Source organism: Meles meles, chromosome 2 (assembly GCF_922984935.1).
Source record: "Meles meles chromosome 2, mMelMel3.1 paternal haplotype, whole genome shotgun sequence".
In the NCBI taxonomy this organism is placed as follows: Eukaryota; Metazoa; Chordata; class Mammalia; order Carnivora; family Mustelidae; genus Meles; species Meles meles.
The window spans coordinates 12,357,879-12,376,272 of NC_060067.1; the positions used below are offsets into that span (position 1 = coordinate 12,357,879).

General features: G+C 36.6%; 1 protein-coding gene across 2 annotated transcripts in view; it reads left to right on the forward strand.

Annotated features, from left to right (window-relative positions):
* Nucleotides 1-5,770, forward strand: part of LOC123933666 (UDP-glucuronosyltransferase 2B31-like) — a 32,149-nt gene extending 26,379 nt beyond the window's left edge. Inside the window, exons 5-6 of one of the 2 annotated variants that reach the window (XM_045993104.1) lie at nucleotides 634-853; nucleotides 5,083-5,770. In XM_045993104.1, coding sequence (XP_045849060.1) covers nucleotides 634-853; nucleotides 5,083-5,362 — 500 coding nt within the window. In that variant the 3' untranslated portion in view covers nucleotides 5,363-5,770. The remainder of the gene's footprint in view (nucleotides 1-633; nucleotides 854-5,082) is intronic. The other variant, XM_045993095.1, reaches the window with a different exon arrangement.
* The last annotated feature ends 12,624 nt before the right edge of the window (nucleotides 5,771-18,394 follow it).

The following is an 18,394-nucleotide window of genomic DNA, read 5'->3' on the forward strand; positions in this document are numbered from 1 at the left end:
AGATGAAACGAAGTCCCTACTCTTTTGCCATCTTGCCTCTCCCAATACATTTTTAATAACTAAATAGATCATCATTTTGTCTCCTAATTCTCCCAATTTATTCTTATCTTTTCTCATTCTGCAAAGGAATTCAGTGCTAATGAAAAATTATTCCCAGTGACTCTACACTTTCTCCAGAAAAACACCATAATCCTTTTCATTAAGTCATAACATATTTCATGATAACGTGCAGTCTGTCTTTCCCCTGATTTGAACCACCACTTGTCATACTTCCTGTTGCCTTGACACTCTACATGTTAAACTCAGTGAGTTTACTGTTGAAGAGAATATGTTCTAATGTGCCAACTCCTTTTCTTTCTTTTCTTTCTTTTTTTTTTGCACATGCTATTCTTTATCCAAAATTTTCCCTTTCAATCTGTCTGTTCAGCCATCTTCTAACCATTTTTCAAGTTACAACTACCACATCAATTTTCATTGACTTCTCCAGCAGCTTTATGTACTTCTTCCTCTGGGATCTAAAAGACATTTTAATGCGATTTCATATGTCTTGTACTATGTGCCTTATGTTGCTAAACTCTCTTTTTTTTTCTAAGAATTATAATTACTAATGTGCTGAGATTCATCCAATCCTAGGTCATCCAAAAACCAAAGCCTTTGTAACTCATGGTGGATCCAATGGCATCTATGAGGCGATCCACCATGGGATTCCAATGGTGGGCATTCCCTTGTTTTCGGATCAACCTGATAACCTTGCTCATATGAAGGCCAAGGGAGCAGCTGTCAGTCTGGATTTCCACACACTGTCTAGTACAGATTTGCTCAATGCATTGAGGATGGTCATTAATAACTCTTCGTGAGTATTATAATTTTTTTCATTAATAGTATTTATAGATAGGGTCTTCTATCCATGATGACTATGCATTTCATCCTATATTTAAGAAGCTAATTTTGAAATTTTAATATGTATAACTGATCTTAAACCTACCTTTATTTTTAACCAGACATTTATTCCAAAGTTGCTTTTTAACCCCACTGATTAAATGGGCTACAACAATTTCCTATATGAGCAAATGCAAAAGGTATATATGAAATTGTAAGAACACATCTTTAAAAATATGATAGAATTCCTGGAATGAAAGGATGAAGAATTTGCAGTTATGTAAAATAACTTTCAATTCAGCAGCAAAAATTTCCAAAACTATAAATCTTTTTGGCCAAGAATTAATTTTGATATTTATTTTAATATATTTTATAATATGTGATTTTTGTACCATAATATTTAAAGTACAAAAATCAAACATATGTAGTATGTTATAGAATTGTGAAGCCATGACTATAATCTAAATTTGGGACATTTTCATTAACCCAAAAAGGAATTACATATGACTTAGAAGTCATTTCCCATTCCTCTTGCCTTAAGTAAACAATCTACTTTCTGGCTCTCCTAATTGCTGTATTCTGGATATTTCATACAAATGGAATTATACAATTTATGGCCTTTTGCACATGGCTTCTTTCTCTTGGCATGTTTCTGAGTTTCACTGATATGGTAGTTTTGCATTGCCGATTAATAATCTATGTTATGGATATATTACAATCTATTTATTCATTCATCATTTATTTCCACATTTAGGAATTATAAATATTACTACATATGTTATTGTGTGAACAAAATTTGTCACTTCTTTTGGAAATGACAGGAAATTTTTTGGAAATTCTTGGACTAGAATTGCTGGTCATATGTTAACTCTGCAAAGAACTGCCAAATTGATATCCAAATGAGATGCATCATCTTAGTTTCCATCAGCTGAGAATGGGAGATCCAAGTTCTCCACATCATTATCAACACTTGTTATCATCTGTTTTTTTTTAAGTTTTTTTATTTATTTATTTGACAAACAGAGATCACAAGTAGGCAGAGAGGCAGGCAGAGAGAGAGGGTGAAGCAGGATCCCTGCTGAGCAGAGAGCCAATGCAAGGCTCGATCCCAAGACCCTAAGATCATGACTCGAGCCGAAGGCAGAGTCTTAACCCACTGAGCCAGCCAGGTTCCCCTATCATCTGTTTTATTGTAGACATCCCGGTGGGTGTGAAGTGGTCTCTCCTTGTACTCTTGATTACCATTTCCCTTATAGTCAAAGTTATTAAGCATCTTTACATATGCCAATTGCCATCCATGTGTCCTCTTTAGATAAATGTCTATTCCATTTCTTTGATATTTTTAAATTTATTTGTCTAAGCTTATAAAGAGTTTGTTTTGTGTTATGAATATAACACACTAACAGAAATATGATTTGTTAATGTTTTCTTCCATTCTTTTTTTTTACCATTTTAATTTTTTTTTTCAGCATAACAGTATTCATTGTTTTTGCACAACACCCAGTGCTCCATGCAATACGTGCCCTCCCTATTACCCACCACCTGTTCCCCCAACCCCCCATCCCCGACCCTTCAAAACCCTCAGGTGGTTTTTCAGAGTCTATAGTCTCTTATGTTTCACCTCCCCTTCCAATTTTTTTTTTTATAAACATATAATGTATTTCTATCCCCAGGGGTACAGGTCTGTGAATCGCCAGGTTTTTTTCTTCCATTCTGATTGACTTGATTTTTTTCACTTTCTTGATTGTGTCTTTGAAGACAAAACTTTTTAAAGATGATAAGATAAATAAAGAAATTTTCTATATTACACAGGAAAATAATGTGTGGGGATTTGTAGTGCCTAGCACAGCAACCATGAATTCAGTATTTGTTACTACTATCAATATTAATATTATATTAGGAGGGTATCATCTAAAGAAATACCAAAAAATGTATTATTGAGAAGAAAATGGTAGAACAATGAATTAATAAAATACTTTAAAATAGACAAGAAAGAAAAAGAAATATATACCAGGTTGGAGAAATAGAACAGAAAATAGAGAATAAGACAGTAGTTAAAAATATAAATATGCCAGCACTTACATTAAACTTAAACAGATTATATAATTTAAAGACAAAGATTGTTAGAATGCATTTTAGAAACTATAAGCTGTTTATGAGACATGTTCAAACAGAAATGTAGAAAAGGATTTTAAGTACAAATGTAGAAAACGATCTATTTTAACTATAACTATTTAGAAAGATGTTGTGCCTATGCAACTATCAGACACAGTACTCCAGAATCACTAACAAAAATAAAGATATATATTTCATAATGATACATAGATTGATCTGTCAAAACAATACAAATTAGTAACTGGTGACACCTACTATGAAAATATCAAAATGCAACAGACATAGACAAAAGAACAAACAAAGACACAACTCTATAGTCATAATATTGAGTTTTCAAACATCTTTCTCAATAACATAGAAAAAGAAGACAAAAAAAAGAAAGAAAGGAAGAAAGGACGGATGGATGGACGGAGAAGATAATGGAATGACTAAATTCCTAAATGATTTAAAGGATTCAATTTGAAATATAACCTATCCAACATACATATACATCAAAATATATAAAACAACAGAGAATACATATATTTCAAGAATGGAATAGATACTGGAATTAACCATATGCTGGGCTATACACCAAGAGTAAATTTGGAAAATATAAATCATCAACAGTATACTGTCCAGCCTTACTGGAATTCACTTAGAAATTGTCACAAAGACAGATAACAGAAACAACTCTAAATTTTGGAAATTAAGCAATATACTTCTACATAATTCAGTCAATAAAGAAATCACAACCCTAAACAACCTTATTCTCAGCAATTCCACTTTCACCTTATATACAAAAACAACTGTATAAACATGCAAATCTAAAGAAATACACAAGATTTTTAGGACAGCTTTAGTAATAACAGCTAAAAAATTGTTAACACAAATGTCCACTGATCGATAAATGAAGAAATACTCTGTGGTATTGCCAAACAATGGAATACTATACAGTAATAGAATTAACCGACAACTGTTAGACAAAAGACAAAAGGGAATGAGTGTTATCTTGTGATTCTGATACATAAATAATAAAAGCTAATCTATGGTGACTAAAAGGGTCAGAGAAGATGTAATCCTGGGTAGCGTGTGATACCCTATATCAATATCTTTGTAGTAGATGTATTATTACATCCACTTCACAATAATAGTCTAGCTAATTTTGAATTTATGAGCTATTCAGTTAAGACTATGTACATTTTCTTATGTTATATATTTAAATGTTATTATGGAAAATATGTTTTAAAATTCTAGGTTTCAAGGAGTAGCACACACACGCACACACGCACACACACACATCCCAAACGTCTAAGGGTGCTTTGATAGTGTGGCCCAGATAAGCCTGAGATGGAACACAGAGCCGGGTCATCTATCAAAATGTAAAAGCAGCTGTGGAGTGTTGCCGGGAAAAATGTCCAGCAGAGAGACAGAGGCCACAGAAATTGCAAAGGTGCTAACGTGAGGACATGTTTGGCAACTTTAGTGAACTCCTAGCAGGCCTTTATGCCCACAACAGAGTGTACATGGGACAAAGTGACAGGAGGAGATGTTGCCTGGGGGCTGTATCTGTAAGATCCTATAGTTCAAATCCATAGCTGGATTTTATTCTATAGCTAATGAGAAGCCAGATGGAAATTTTGAGCAGGGAAGTGCCATGATCTGATATCGGCTTCAAAAATCAGACTGGCTACAGGATGGAAAATAAAGAGCAGAGGGTAGAAGAGTGGAGGCACAGGGACCAGTGAGGTGGCATTTTACTTCCCATGACACAATTCCCTTCACTGCTTCCTGAGATCATTCTATAAGTGCATTCCCACCATCTCATTTACAGCTGTACAAGGGCCCATAGCATTTTCTCTGTTAGAAAAGATCAAACTATCCTCACTGCACTTCCATTTTCACTTAGAATAGTTGGTGATGCGAAAATTCCAATTTAAATGCCAAATCTCCAGTGCGGATCCAAATAAAAAACATACGGCTTCTGTAATTCTATGACCTATATTTTGAATCATGTGTATGGCTCTTTTCAAAAACCTTTCATGGGAATTATACGATTAGGCAAATGAGTTTCCTTTCAATGTTGGTATCTTTATGTTTCTGCTTTAGATACAAAGAGAATGCTATGAGATTATCAAGAATTCACCATGATCAGCCTACAAAGCCCTTGGATCGAGCAGTCTTCTGGATAGAGTTTGTCATGCACCACAAAGGAGCCAAACACCTCAGGCCAGCCTCCCATGACCTCACCTGGTTTCAGTACCACTCTTTGGATGTGATTGGGTTCCTGCTGGCCTGTGTGGCAGCTGTCTTATTTGTCACCACACAGTGTTGTCTGTTGTGTTACCGGAAGTTTGTAAAAGCAGGAAAGAAGGAAAAAAAGGAGTAGTTGTATTTGGGGTCTCAAACTGGTATGCCTCATAAATCAGTCTCATCAAGTTTATTCTAGCAAGAAGTTGTGACAGAAGGTTTCTTCCTCCTGTGACAAAATGACTTTTCACAACTTAAATTCTCAGATCAAAATATGTTTTCAAGGGATTTATAACCTATTTAAGAGTTAGAAATGTCATGCCAAAAGGAAAACTGGGAAAAATAAATAAAATAAAAATAACACTGTATGGGTATTTATTGAAACTTATTATTCTAAATCAAAAGTCATCTCCCTCCAAATATTATTGATCTTAACTGTGTTTCAAACATTGCATATGGACACAAGAATATTATGAAAGCTATTCACAAAATCTCTATTATTGTACAAATACTCAGAATATGTTAACTTAAGTTGGGGCCAGAATTTTGTAGTTTTCTCCTTTGCTAGAGAAACGACAGGTATTTAAAATTGTGTAAAATTATTTACTCGTCCATTTCAATTTGGCAGACCACTAATTCTCTACAGTAAGATCCAAGCCTCAGCATCACTCCTTACTTAAGAACAGGGCAAGTTCTTGGGTTTCATCCAGCTTGTCACTTTCCAGCAGAATGTATGTGAGTTTAGAAGTCTAACAGCTACCCCTTTCCTATTATAAAACTGAGTTGCTCAACTGGTTAAGCTTCTGACTCTTGGTTTCTGCAAAAGTCATGATCTCAGGGTGGTGAGATTAAGAGATCTAGCCCCTGAGTTGGGCTCTGGGCTAAGCAAGTAGTCTGCCAAAGTTTATCTCCGTCTGCTTCTCACTCCCCCTGCTCTGGGGCACTCTCTTTCCAAAATAAATAAAATCTTTAAAAACAAAAACAAAAAGAATACTGAACAATTTATGACAGACCTCGTTTCATTAGCGTATTCTCTTTACCTCACAGTCCTTTAAAAAGATTCAACTGGGGGCACCTGGGTGGCTCAGTGGGTTAAGCCTCTGCCTTCTGCTTGGGTCATGATCTCGGGGTCCTGGGATCGAGCCCCACATTGAACTCTCTGCTCAGCGGGGGCCTGCTTTCCTTTCCCCCCTCTCTCTGTCTGCCTCTCTTCTACTTGCAATCTCTCTCGGTGTGTCAAATAAATAAATGAAATCTTAAAAAAAAATCAAAAAGTTTAAAAAAAATTCACCTGGTGGCTTCCACACATATTCTACTGTTTGATAATGGATGGAATGTCTCAATTGTAGGTTGGATAATATAGGAAACACTCCTTAAAGGAGCGTTTCCTGTATTACTATATATTACCTAAACTTACTGAACTTTCACTCTCTCCTATTGAGAGGGAAGAGGCTGTGATGCCTACCAGGGAGGGAGTCATCACCTTGTAGGCCAAAGTGGTCCATTAGGAGGAGCACCTGATCCCCTGAAGCAGAGGCTGGTGGCCGGAGTCTGATGACTGGTTCTTGTGGCCCAGAAAGATGCCCGGTGTGGATGTGAGATGCAGCTCCAAAGCCCATAGCGAGTGCTGCCTCAGCTGGGTGTGTCAAGCACTGGCACCTGGAGGTAGCCTCCATGTTAGTAGTGGTTAGTAGTTAGTAGTTAGTAGTATCATGGAGTTGGCTACCCCCAGACCTGTTTCGGTCCTCAGCAACCCAGCCCAAGGCCCCTGGACACTGTGGACTATGACACAGCAGGAATGAACAGCCTGGTCCGCCAAGTGCTGCATGGCTGGCAGCCCTCGGCCAACCCAGTCTTTACAACCCCAGCCTGGCTGTATGCCTCAGTTCACCCAAAGGCATACATGCCCTACATGGTGCTTAGTCAGATGCCGCCATTTCTAGTCTGCGACTGGGGCATGTGGCTGGTTGCATAGATGACCGCACATTTGCTACCTGGTGTACGTCTCCTGTGTGCTAGCCACATGGCTTCTGCCATGGGCCACTTCTCTGAGCTTAAAGGGTCCAATCACAGCCCACCACTCCTTCAGTGGGCCTTGCCATGCCTTTGTATTCTGCCAAGCACCTCCAGCGAAGACTGGTGACCAATGTGCAGATAAATGTCTGGGTACTTGGTGCCATTACTGAGATCCTTGCTGTCTGCAAGCTCTGAAAGGGTTCATGGATCACTGCAGACCTAGTCTTTCTTGACAGGACAGACTGTTCCTCTCTGATACCTTCAGAGGACACTGCTGCTGTATTGAGCTGCAGAGCCACAATCCCACATGTGGCTTGTGAGAGCGGCCCCCTGTGAAGCTCTCTATGGCTCATGAGCTGTGGCTAACATATACTTAAGGTCAGGATGTTGTCCAGTAAGACATGCTTTGGCTTTTATTTCTACTTCAAGTGGTAGAATATATCCTACAGGAATATGTGTTTAAAATGTAAATTGTTTTATTTATCTGTGAAGTGGTCATTATAGTAGATATTTTTAATTAACGCCAGAGTGAGATAATTACTACTTAGCAAGCTAAGGAAACCACCTTTATATTCTGTCAGTTTCTCTTATAAATGGTTGATGTTGTTTTTTAATTAGCTTCAGGGTTCATCTTATGTTGAAAACATATAACACTTTATTTTATGGCCAGAACCCCAAGTACAATACTGAATTGAGGTGGAAGAGTGACCATTCTAATCTCCTTCACAATCTCAGTGAAAACCTTTGACTGTTTCACCAATATTTCCTGGTATTGCCTTACTGTAGATAAATATTCTATCAAATTAAGGAAATTCCCTTCCAGTAAAAGAAAAAAAATAGAATCTGAGAAAACTATTTTTATGAAATAAAATGCAGAATGAGGCTTTCAAATAAAAATTTTTTAAAAGATTTTATTTATTTATTTGACAGAGAGAGAGATCACAAGTAGGCAGAGCAGCAGGCAGAGAGAGAAGAGGAAGCAGTCTCCCCACCGAGCAGAGAGCCCAATGTGGGACTCGATCCCAGGAATCCAAGATCATGATCAAGCCAAATGTGGAGGCCCAATGTACTGAGCCACCCAGACACCCTCAAATAAAATTTAAACATACTGTTTAACCATGCATTTCTACTTCTAGGAATCAGTCATGTAGAATTACACATGCACATGTTTATGCACAGCATATTCCTGAAGTACCTAAATATCTATCAAACATACCTCCAATGAAAAACATCATGTACACAGTAATTACACAGAAGATTTTGTTACAAGCAGTATTGTTGCATGTTCCCCACATCACATTTGTAAATGAACACGTTCCAGGAAAAATATATGCATGATTCTCTTTATTGGAAATAAAATAAAATACATGTATATTTGTATAAACACAAAAGAAACATTCTGAAAGAACACCCAGAATATTAAATGATGGTAATTTAGACGTTTATACCTGTCTTCATCTTTTGACATTTCACAACATGGTTTTCATGTATTAATTATACTGAATAAAAAAATCTGCTAATGAACTAAACATATGATTTCAATATAACAAATTCCAAGATTTTGCTATTGTGCTATCAGGTCAGTAATGTCATTCAGAATACTGGAATTGACCAAAATCTGATATACCATCTATTGTTACAAATTTTGACCCCTTTCTCATGTTTAAGAAATCCTTCATCTAAAATATCTAGTAATAAATATGTTAGGATGTTTATTAAAAATTTTAATGCATGTGAAGATCTAAATGCACAATTCTTAACAATTTTACTGTGTTTTTAATGTCAATATTACATGAATTTTATAGTAGTTTACTGAACTCTGCTGGCTGGTTTCCAAAAGATTATAGAATGATGGACACTGAGGAGGATATGTGCTATGATGAGTGCTGTGAATTGTGTTAGATTAATGAATCACAGATGTGTACCCCTGAAACAATAATACATTATATGTTAATAAAAAAGATTATTTTATGGTAATTTTAAAACATGACTACAAATAGCAGCAACTTGAGTATTCCCTAATTATCTCTAGATGTGTGAATGAAGATCCTTTGGATGATTACCTCCCAGCCATTATATGACTGTACCCACTGAAAAACACAAGAATCAATGGAAAGAACCTACTGCATGAACCCAGCTGCTACCCAGAACTATGAGAGATAATAATAAAAAGATTATTGGTATTGTAGGCCCCTACATATGGGGGCAGGTTGTTATGAAGAGAAAGCACTCAGGAATGACATTTCTACATTTTTTAAAAATTATACATATGTGACAATATCACAACTAAGAAACATCTAAGAAGAAATTGGAGCTACAAATGTTACATTTTGAAAATAACTGTAGCTTAGAATGCACACAACATACACCAGAAACACTCCATGAAGCACCAGGCCCTGGACAGTACAGACCTATTCTTGATATAACTATTACTCTCAGGAACAGGAAGCAAAACAGTCTTTCCTAACACAGAAAAGACAAAGACCTCTACAGAATGCCAAGACAGAGAAATTCACCATAAAATTAAGAACAATAAGACATCACAGCCAGGGATCTAATCAACACAGATATCAGTAATATGCCTGAACTGGAATTTAAAATAAACATCATAAAGATACTAGCTGGGATCAGGAAAAGCATACAAGATACCAGTGATTCCCTTACCAAACAGATAAGAGCTAGTCAGACCAAAGGGCGGGGGGGGGGGGGGGGAAGAAAAAGAAAAAGAAAAAGGGTCTAAACATGATTCAAAACCATTTGGATATAATGACCACAAGGATGGAAGTGGCAGAAGAATGACTAAGTGATACAGAAGATAAAATTATGGAAAATAATGAAGCTGAAAAGAATAGGGAAAGAAAAATATTGGACATGAATGCAGACTTTGGGAATTCAGTGACTGCAGAAAGTGTAGTACCATTCATATCATAGGAATCCCAAAGAAGAATAAAGGGAAAAGAGTGCAGAAGGTTTATTTGAGAAAAGTATAGCTGAAAACTTCCTTAATCTGAGGAAGGAAGCAGACATCCAAATCCAGGAAGCACAGAGAACACCCAACAAAATCAGGCCAACACCAAGACTTATTGTAATACAGTTTGCAAAATATAAAGATAGGGAAAGAATTCTGAAAGCAGTGTGGGAAAAGATATCCCTAAACTACAAGGGAAGACAAATCCAATTAGCAGCAGATCTCCACAGAAACTTGTCAGACCAAAAGAGATTGGCATGATGTATTCAACAAACTGAATGGGAAACATATGCAGCCAAGAATACTTTATCCAGCAAGACTGTTATTCAGAAAAAGAGAGATAAAGAGTTTCCAGGACAAACAAAAACTAAAGGAGTTTGTGGCCACTAAACTAGCCCTGCAAGAAATAATATAGGGGACTCATTGTGTAGGAGAGAAAGACCAAAACTACAAGACTAGAATGGAACAGAGAAAATCATGGGAAACAATGAAAAAACAAGTAATAAAACAGCACTGAATACATATCTATCATAATTACTCTGAAAGTAGATGGACTAAAATTGTAAGACAAAACCCATCTGTAATGTGCCTACAAGAAACTCATTTTAGACCTAAAGACACCTGCAGATTGAAAGTGAGGGAATGGAGGAATATTAAACATGCAAAGGAATGAAAAAACAGAAACAAAAACAAAAAAACAGAGTAGTAATTCATATATGAGACAAATGAGATTTTAAAGATTTTTATTTATTTATTTGACAGATGGAGATCACAAGTAGGTAGAGAAGCAGGAAGAGAGAGAGGAGGAAGCAGGTTCCCTTTTGAGTAGAGAGCCCGATGCAGGGCCTGATCCCAGGATCCTGGAATCATGACCTGAGCCAAAGGTAGAGGCTTAACCCATTGAGCCACCCAGGTACCCCGACAAATGAGATTTAAAACCAAAGATTGTAACAAGGGATGAAGAAGGGCATTATATCATAATAAAGGGGACTATCCAACAAGAGTATCTAACAATTGTAACTATTTATGCCCCCACCTTGGAAGACCAAAATACATAAAACAACTAATAACAGATATAAAGGAACTCATTGATAATAAAACAATAACAGTAGGGGACTTTAACATTACACTCACAATAATGGACACATCACATCAGGAGAAGCTCAACAAGGAAACAATGGCTTTGAATGACACACTGGACCAGATAGACTTAACAGATACATTCAAAACATTTCATCCTAAAGCACCAGAATACATTTCTTTTCAAGTGCACATGGGACAGTCTCCGGAAAAGATCACATATGAGGTCACAAATCAGGTCTCAAGATGTACAAAAAGATTGAGATCTTTTCTGACCCCAATACTAGGAAATATGAAGTCAACCACAAGAAAAAATATGGAAAGACCACAAATGCATGGAAGTTATAGAGCATGCTACTAAGGAAAGGATGGGTCAAAGAGGAAATTAAAGAAGAGATTTTAGATGGAAAAAAATGAAAAAGAAAATATAACAATTGAATACCTTTGGGATGCAGTAAAAGCAGTCATTAGAGGGAAGTATATTGCAACACAGGTCTACCTCAAGAAGCAAGAAAAGTCTCAAATACACAACTTAACCTTACATCTAATGGAGATAGAAAAAGAACATGTAAATCCTAGAGCCAGCAGAAGAAAGGAAATAATAAAGATTAGAGCAGAGATAAATAATATAGGGAAAAAACAGATCAATGAAAATAAGAGCTTATTCTTTGAAAGAATTAATAAATTAAAAAACCTCTAACCAAGTTTATCAAAAAAGGAGAGAAAGGACCCTAATAAATAAATAAAACCATAAATGAAAGAAGAAGGATACAACCAACACCACAGAAATACAAACAATTATAAGAGAACATTATGAAAACTTATATGCCAACTAGTTGGGCAATCTGGAACAAATGGATAAATTCCTAGAAACATACAAACTACCAAAACTGAAAAAGGAATAAGTAGAATATTTGAACAGACCCAAAACCAGGAAAGAAATCAAATCGTAATCAAAACTCTCCCAACAAACAAAGTCCAGGGCCAGATGGCTCCCCAGGGGAATTCTACCAGACATTTAAGAAGAGTTAATACCTATTCTTTTCAAACTGCTCCAAAATAGAAATGTAAGGAAAACATTCAAACTCATTTTACAAGTCAAGCATTACCCTGATTCCAAAACCGACAAAGACACCACTTAAAAGGAGAAATACAGACCAATACCCCTGATGAACATGGATGTAAAAATTCTCAACAAGATACTAGCAAATAAAATCCAATATCACATTAACAGATTTAGTTGCCATGATCAAATGGGATTTATTCCTTGGGCTGCAGGGGTGGCACAATAGTTCGAAATCAATCAATATGATACACAACCCATGATCCTCTCAATAGATACAAAAAAGCATTTGACCGAATACAGCAACCATTCTTAAAACTTCAACAAAGTAGAGGGACACCTGGGTGGCTCAGTGGTTTAAGCCACTGCCTTCAGCTCAGGTCATGATCTCAGAGTCCTGGGATCAAGTCCCACATTGGGCTCTCTGCTTGGCAGGGAGCCTGCTTCCCTCTCACTCTCTCTGCCTGCCTCTCTGCCTACTTGTGATTTCTCTCTGTCAAATAAATAAATAAAATCTTAAAAAAAAAACTTCAACAAAGTAGAAACAGATGGAACTTAACTCAACATCATAAACGTCATATACAAAAGATTCACAGCTAATATCTTCAATAGGAAAAAACTGAGAGCTTTTCGCCTACGGTCAGGGACATGACACAGATATCCACTCTCACCACTGTTCAACAGAGTACTAGAAGCCCCAGCTGCATCAATCAGAAAACAAAATCATCCAAATTGGAAAGGATAAATTCAAACTTTCACTCTTTGCAGATGACCTGATACTCTATGGAGAAAACACAAAAGACTCTACCAAAAATTTGCTGGAACTGATACATGAATTCAGCAAAGTTGCAGGATATAAAATCAATGTACAGAAATCTGTTGCACCATTATCTATTCACCAATAATGAAGCTGTTGGAAGAAAAATCAAGGAAACAATTCCATTTATAAATGCACCAAAAACTATAACATACCTAAGAATAAATCTAATCAAATGAGTGAAAGATGTGTACTCTGAAAACCATAGAATACTCATGAAAGAAATTGAAGAACTGAAGAATGTGTGAAGAACTTACACAACTCAACACCACCACCAACAACAACAACAAAAGTAATCCAGTTAAAAAGTGGGCAGAAGACATAAACAGACATTTTTCCAAAGAAGACATATAGAAGGCTAATAGACTCATGAAAAGATGCTCAACATCACTCACCATCAGGAAATATGAATCAAAATTATAATGAGATATTAACTCACAACTGTTAGAATGGCTAAAATCAACAACATGCGAAACAACAGGTGCTGGCAAGGATGTGAAGAAAGGGGAACCCTCTTGCACTGTTAATGGAAATGCAAACTGAGGCAGCCTGTCTGGAAAACAGTATGGAGATTCCTCAGAAAGTGCAAAATAGAACTACCCTATGATCCAGGGATTGCTCTACTAGATATTGACTCAAAGAATGCAAAAATACTGATTCGAAGGGACACACACACCACTATGTTTATAGCAGCATAATCAACAATAACGAATAATGGAAAGAGTCTAAATGTTCATTGATTGATGAATGGATAAAGAAGAGATGGTTCATGTCTACAATGGAATATTACTCAGCCATAAAAATAATGAAATCTTGCCATTTGCAACAACATGGATGGAGCTAGAGAGTAGTATGCTAAGCGAAATAAGTCAGAGAAAGACAAATACCCTATGATTTCACTCATATGAGGAATTTAAAATCAAAAGAGATTAACATAGAGAAAGGAAAAGAGAGAGAGAGAGAGAGAAACAGGCAAACCAGACAACAGAAACTTAACTACAGAAGACAAATTGATGGTTACAAGGGGAGGTGGGTAGGGAATTGGTTAAATGGGTGATGGACATTAAGGAGGGCTCTTGATGTGATGAGCACCAGGTATTGTATGGAAGTGGTGAATCACTAAGTTCTATACCTGAAACTAATATTATACTCTATATTAACTAACTGGAATTTAAGTAAAAACTTGGAAGAAAAGATCAACAAGGACCTATAGCATTTGAAATATGACCCACTCTTTCATCATGCTTCAACTCATTGCAACAGAAACTCCAATGCAAGTAGATGCAGATAAGATGAACTATTAAATAGACTCGAGATGAAAATGAAAATCTGAATAGGCCTACAACAAAAATAGATTGAATCTGCAATCGAAAAACTACCTAGAAAGTAAAGTTCATGCCCAAATGACTTCACTGATAATTCTAAGAATTTAAAGGATTCAGATCAGTTCTTCAAAAAATCTTCCAAATAATAGAAAAGGAGTAAACATTTGCCAACATATTCAATAAGGTCCTGGTATTACCAATACATAAGGACATCACTAGAAAACACTACAGACCAATATTTCTTATGAACATAGATTAAACAGTCCTCAACAAATGCTAGTTAGCCAGTTCCAAGGATATGCAAAAGGAATTATACACCAAGAAAAACTGGGATATATCCCAGGAATGCAAGAGTTACCTTAACCACTGAAAAATCAATTATTACTATACCCCATACCAATAGAATGAAAAACAAAAACTTCCTGGTTATCTCAATAAATGCAAAAAATTATTACAAAATTCAATACCCTCATGATACAAATACTCAGTAAACCAGTAATAGAAGGGAACTTCCTCAAATGGATAAAAGGCATCTACAAAAACCCACAGCCGGCATCATACTTTCTGCTTCAGACTAAATGTTTCCTTCCTAAGATAAGGAACAAGAATATGACATCCATTCTCACCCTTTCAGCATCGTACTGAAGGTTCAAACCAAAACAACTAACTAGGCAAGAACATAAAATAAAGAAATCCACATTGGGTAGGAGGACATAGCACTATTGAAATGGGCAGATGCCATGATCTTATATAGGGAAAAACTCTGGAAAATATATAATACACAACTGTAATAAACAACCTAAAATGAAATTAAGAGTCCCAGTAAAATACTGTCAAAAGAACGAATTATTTCATAAATCGAACTAGAAAGTGCAAAATGTATACTATAGAAACCACAAAACATTGCAGGAAGATACTTTAAAATTTCTAAATAAAAGGAAGGCCTCACATATCCATGGATTTAAGCAGCATTTTTGTAATAGCAATTCTTCAATTGATATATAGCTCAACAAAATCTCTACCAAAACCCCAGCTGACTCTTTTACATGAATCATAAGTCAGTCTTAAAATTTGTATTGATATACTAAAGTACCTAAAAAGAAATAGTCAAACAACTTCAAATTGGAAGAATTACACTGGTTTTAAAAATAATTACGCTGCACAGGGTATTGTATGTAAGTAATGAATCATTAAATCCTACATGTGAAACTATTATACTGTATGTTAACTAACTGGAATTTAAATAAAAACTTAGAAGAAAAAAATACTAAATTACAGTAATCAAGAGAGTGTGACATGGGCATACAGATAAGCATATGGATCAATAGAAAAGTTTTAGAACCAGAAATAGTCTTACACAGTGATGGCCCATTCATTTTTGAGAAGGGAATAAACACTCTTTTAATTTTTTTTCCATTTTATTTATTTTTTCAGCATAACAGTATTCATTGTTTTTGCACAACACCCAGTGCTCCATGCAATACGTGCCCTCCCTATTACCCAGCACCTGTTCCCCCAACCTCCCACCCCTGACCCTTCAAAACCCTCAGGTTGTTTTTCAGAGTCCATAGTCTCTTATAGTTCGCCTCCCCTTCCAAATTTTTTTTAATAAACATATAATGTATTTTTATCCCCAGGGGTACAGGTCTGTGAATCTCCAGGTTTGCACACTTCACAGCACTCACGATAGCACATACCCTCCCCAATGTCCATAGGCCCCTCCCCCTCTCCCAATCCCACCTCCCCCCAGCAACCCCTAGTTTGTTTTGTGAGATTGAGTCATTTATGGTTTGTCTCCCTCCCAATCCATCTTGTTTCATTTATTCTTCTCCTATCCCCCTAACCCCCCATGTTGCTTCTCCATGTCCTCATATCAGGGAGATCATATGATAGTTGTCTTTCTCCAATTGACTTATTTCACTAAGCATGATACGCTCTAGTTCCATCCACATTGTCGCAAATGGCAAGATTTCATTTCTTTTGATGGCTGCATAGTATTCCATTGTGTATATATAGCACATCTTCTTTATCCATTTATCTGTTGATGGACATCTAGGTTCTTTCCATAGTTTGGCTATTGTAGACATTGCTGCTATAAACATTCGGGTACACGTGCCCCTTCGGATCACTATGTTTGTATCTTTAGGGTAAATACCCAGTAGTGCAATTGCTGGGTCGTAGGGTAGTTCTATTTTCAACATTTTGAGGAACCTCCATGCTGTTTTCCAGAGTGGTTGCACCAGCTTGCATACCCACCAACAGTGGAGGAGGGTTCCCCTTTCTCCACATCCTTGCCAGCATCTGTCATTTCCTGACTTGTTAATTTTAGCCATTCTGACTGGTGTGAGGTGATATCTCATTGTGGTTTTGATTTGTATTTCCCTGATGCCGAGTGACGTGGAGCACTTTTTCATGTGTCTGTTGGCCATCTGGATGTCTTCTTTGCAGAAATGTCTGTTCATGTCCTCTGCCCATTTCTTGATTGGATTGTTTGTTCTTTGGGTGTTGAGTTTGCTAAGTTCCTTATAGATTTTGGATACTAGCCCTTTATCTGATATGTCGTTTGCAAATATCTTCTCCCATTCTGTCAGTTGTCTTTTGGTTTTGTTAACTGTTTCCTTTGCTGTGCAAAGCTTTTGATCTTGATGAAATCCCAATAGTTCATTTTTGCCCTTGCTTCCCTTGCCTTTGCCAATGTTCCTAGGAAGATGTTGCTACGGCTGAGGTCGAAGAGGTTGCTGCCTGCATTCTCCTCAAGGATTTTGATGGATTCCTTTCTCACATTGAGGTCCTTCATCCATTTGGAGTCTATTTTCGTGTGTGGTGTAAGGAAGTGGTCCAGTTTCATTTTTCTTCATGTGGCTGTCCAATTTTCCCAGCACCATTTATTGAAGAGGCTGTCTTTTTTCCATTGGACATTCTTTCCTGCTTTGTCGAAGACTAGTTGACCATAGAGTTGAGGGTCTATTTCTGGGCTCTCTTTTCTGTTCCATTGATCTATGTGTCTGTTTTGTGCCAGTACCATGCTGTCTTGATGATGACAGCTTTGTAATAGAGCTTGAAGTCCGGAATTGTGATGCCACTGACTTTGGCTTTCCTTTTCAATATTCCTTTGGCTATTCGAGGTCTTTTCTGGTTCCATATAAATTTTAGGATTATTTGTGCCATTTGTTTGAAAAAAATGGATGGTATTTTGATAGGGATTGCATTAAATGTGTAGATTGCTTTAGGTAGCATAGACATTTTCACAATATTTATTCTTCCAATCCAGGAGCATGGAACATTTTTCCATTTCTTTGTGTCTTCCTCAATTTCTTTCATGAGTATTTTATAATTTTCTGCATATAGATTCTTAGCCTCTTTGGTTAGGTTTATTCCTAGGTATCTTATAGTTTTGGGTGCAATTGTAAATGGGACTGACTCCTTAATTTCTATTTCTTCTGTCTTGTTGTTGGTGTACAGAAATGCAACTGATTTCTGTGCATTGATTTTATATCCTGACACTACTGAATTCCCGTACAAGTTCTAGCAGTTTTGGAGTGGAGTCTTTTGGGTTTTCCACGTATAGTATCATATCATCTGCGAAGAGTGATAGTTTGACTTCTTCTTTACCAATTTGGATGCCTTTAATTTCTTTTTGTTGTCTGATTGCTGAGGCTAGGACTTCTAGTACTATGTTGAATAGCAGTGGTGATAATGGACATCCCTGCCGTGTTCCTGACCTTAGCGGAAAAGCTTTCAGTTTTTCTCCATTGAGAATGATATTTGCGGTGGGATTTTCATAGATGGCTTTGATAATGTTGAGGTATGAGCCCTCTATCCCTACACTTTGAAGAGTTTTGATCAGGAAGGGATGCTGTACTTTGTCAAATGCTTTTTCAGCATCTATGGAGAGGATCATA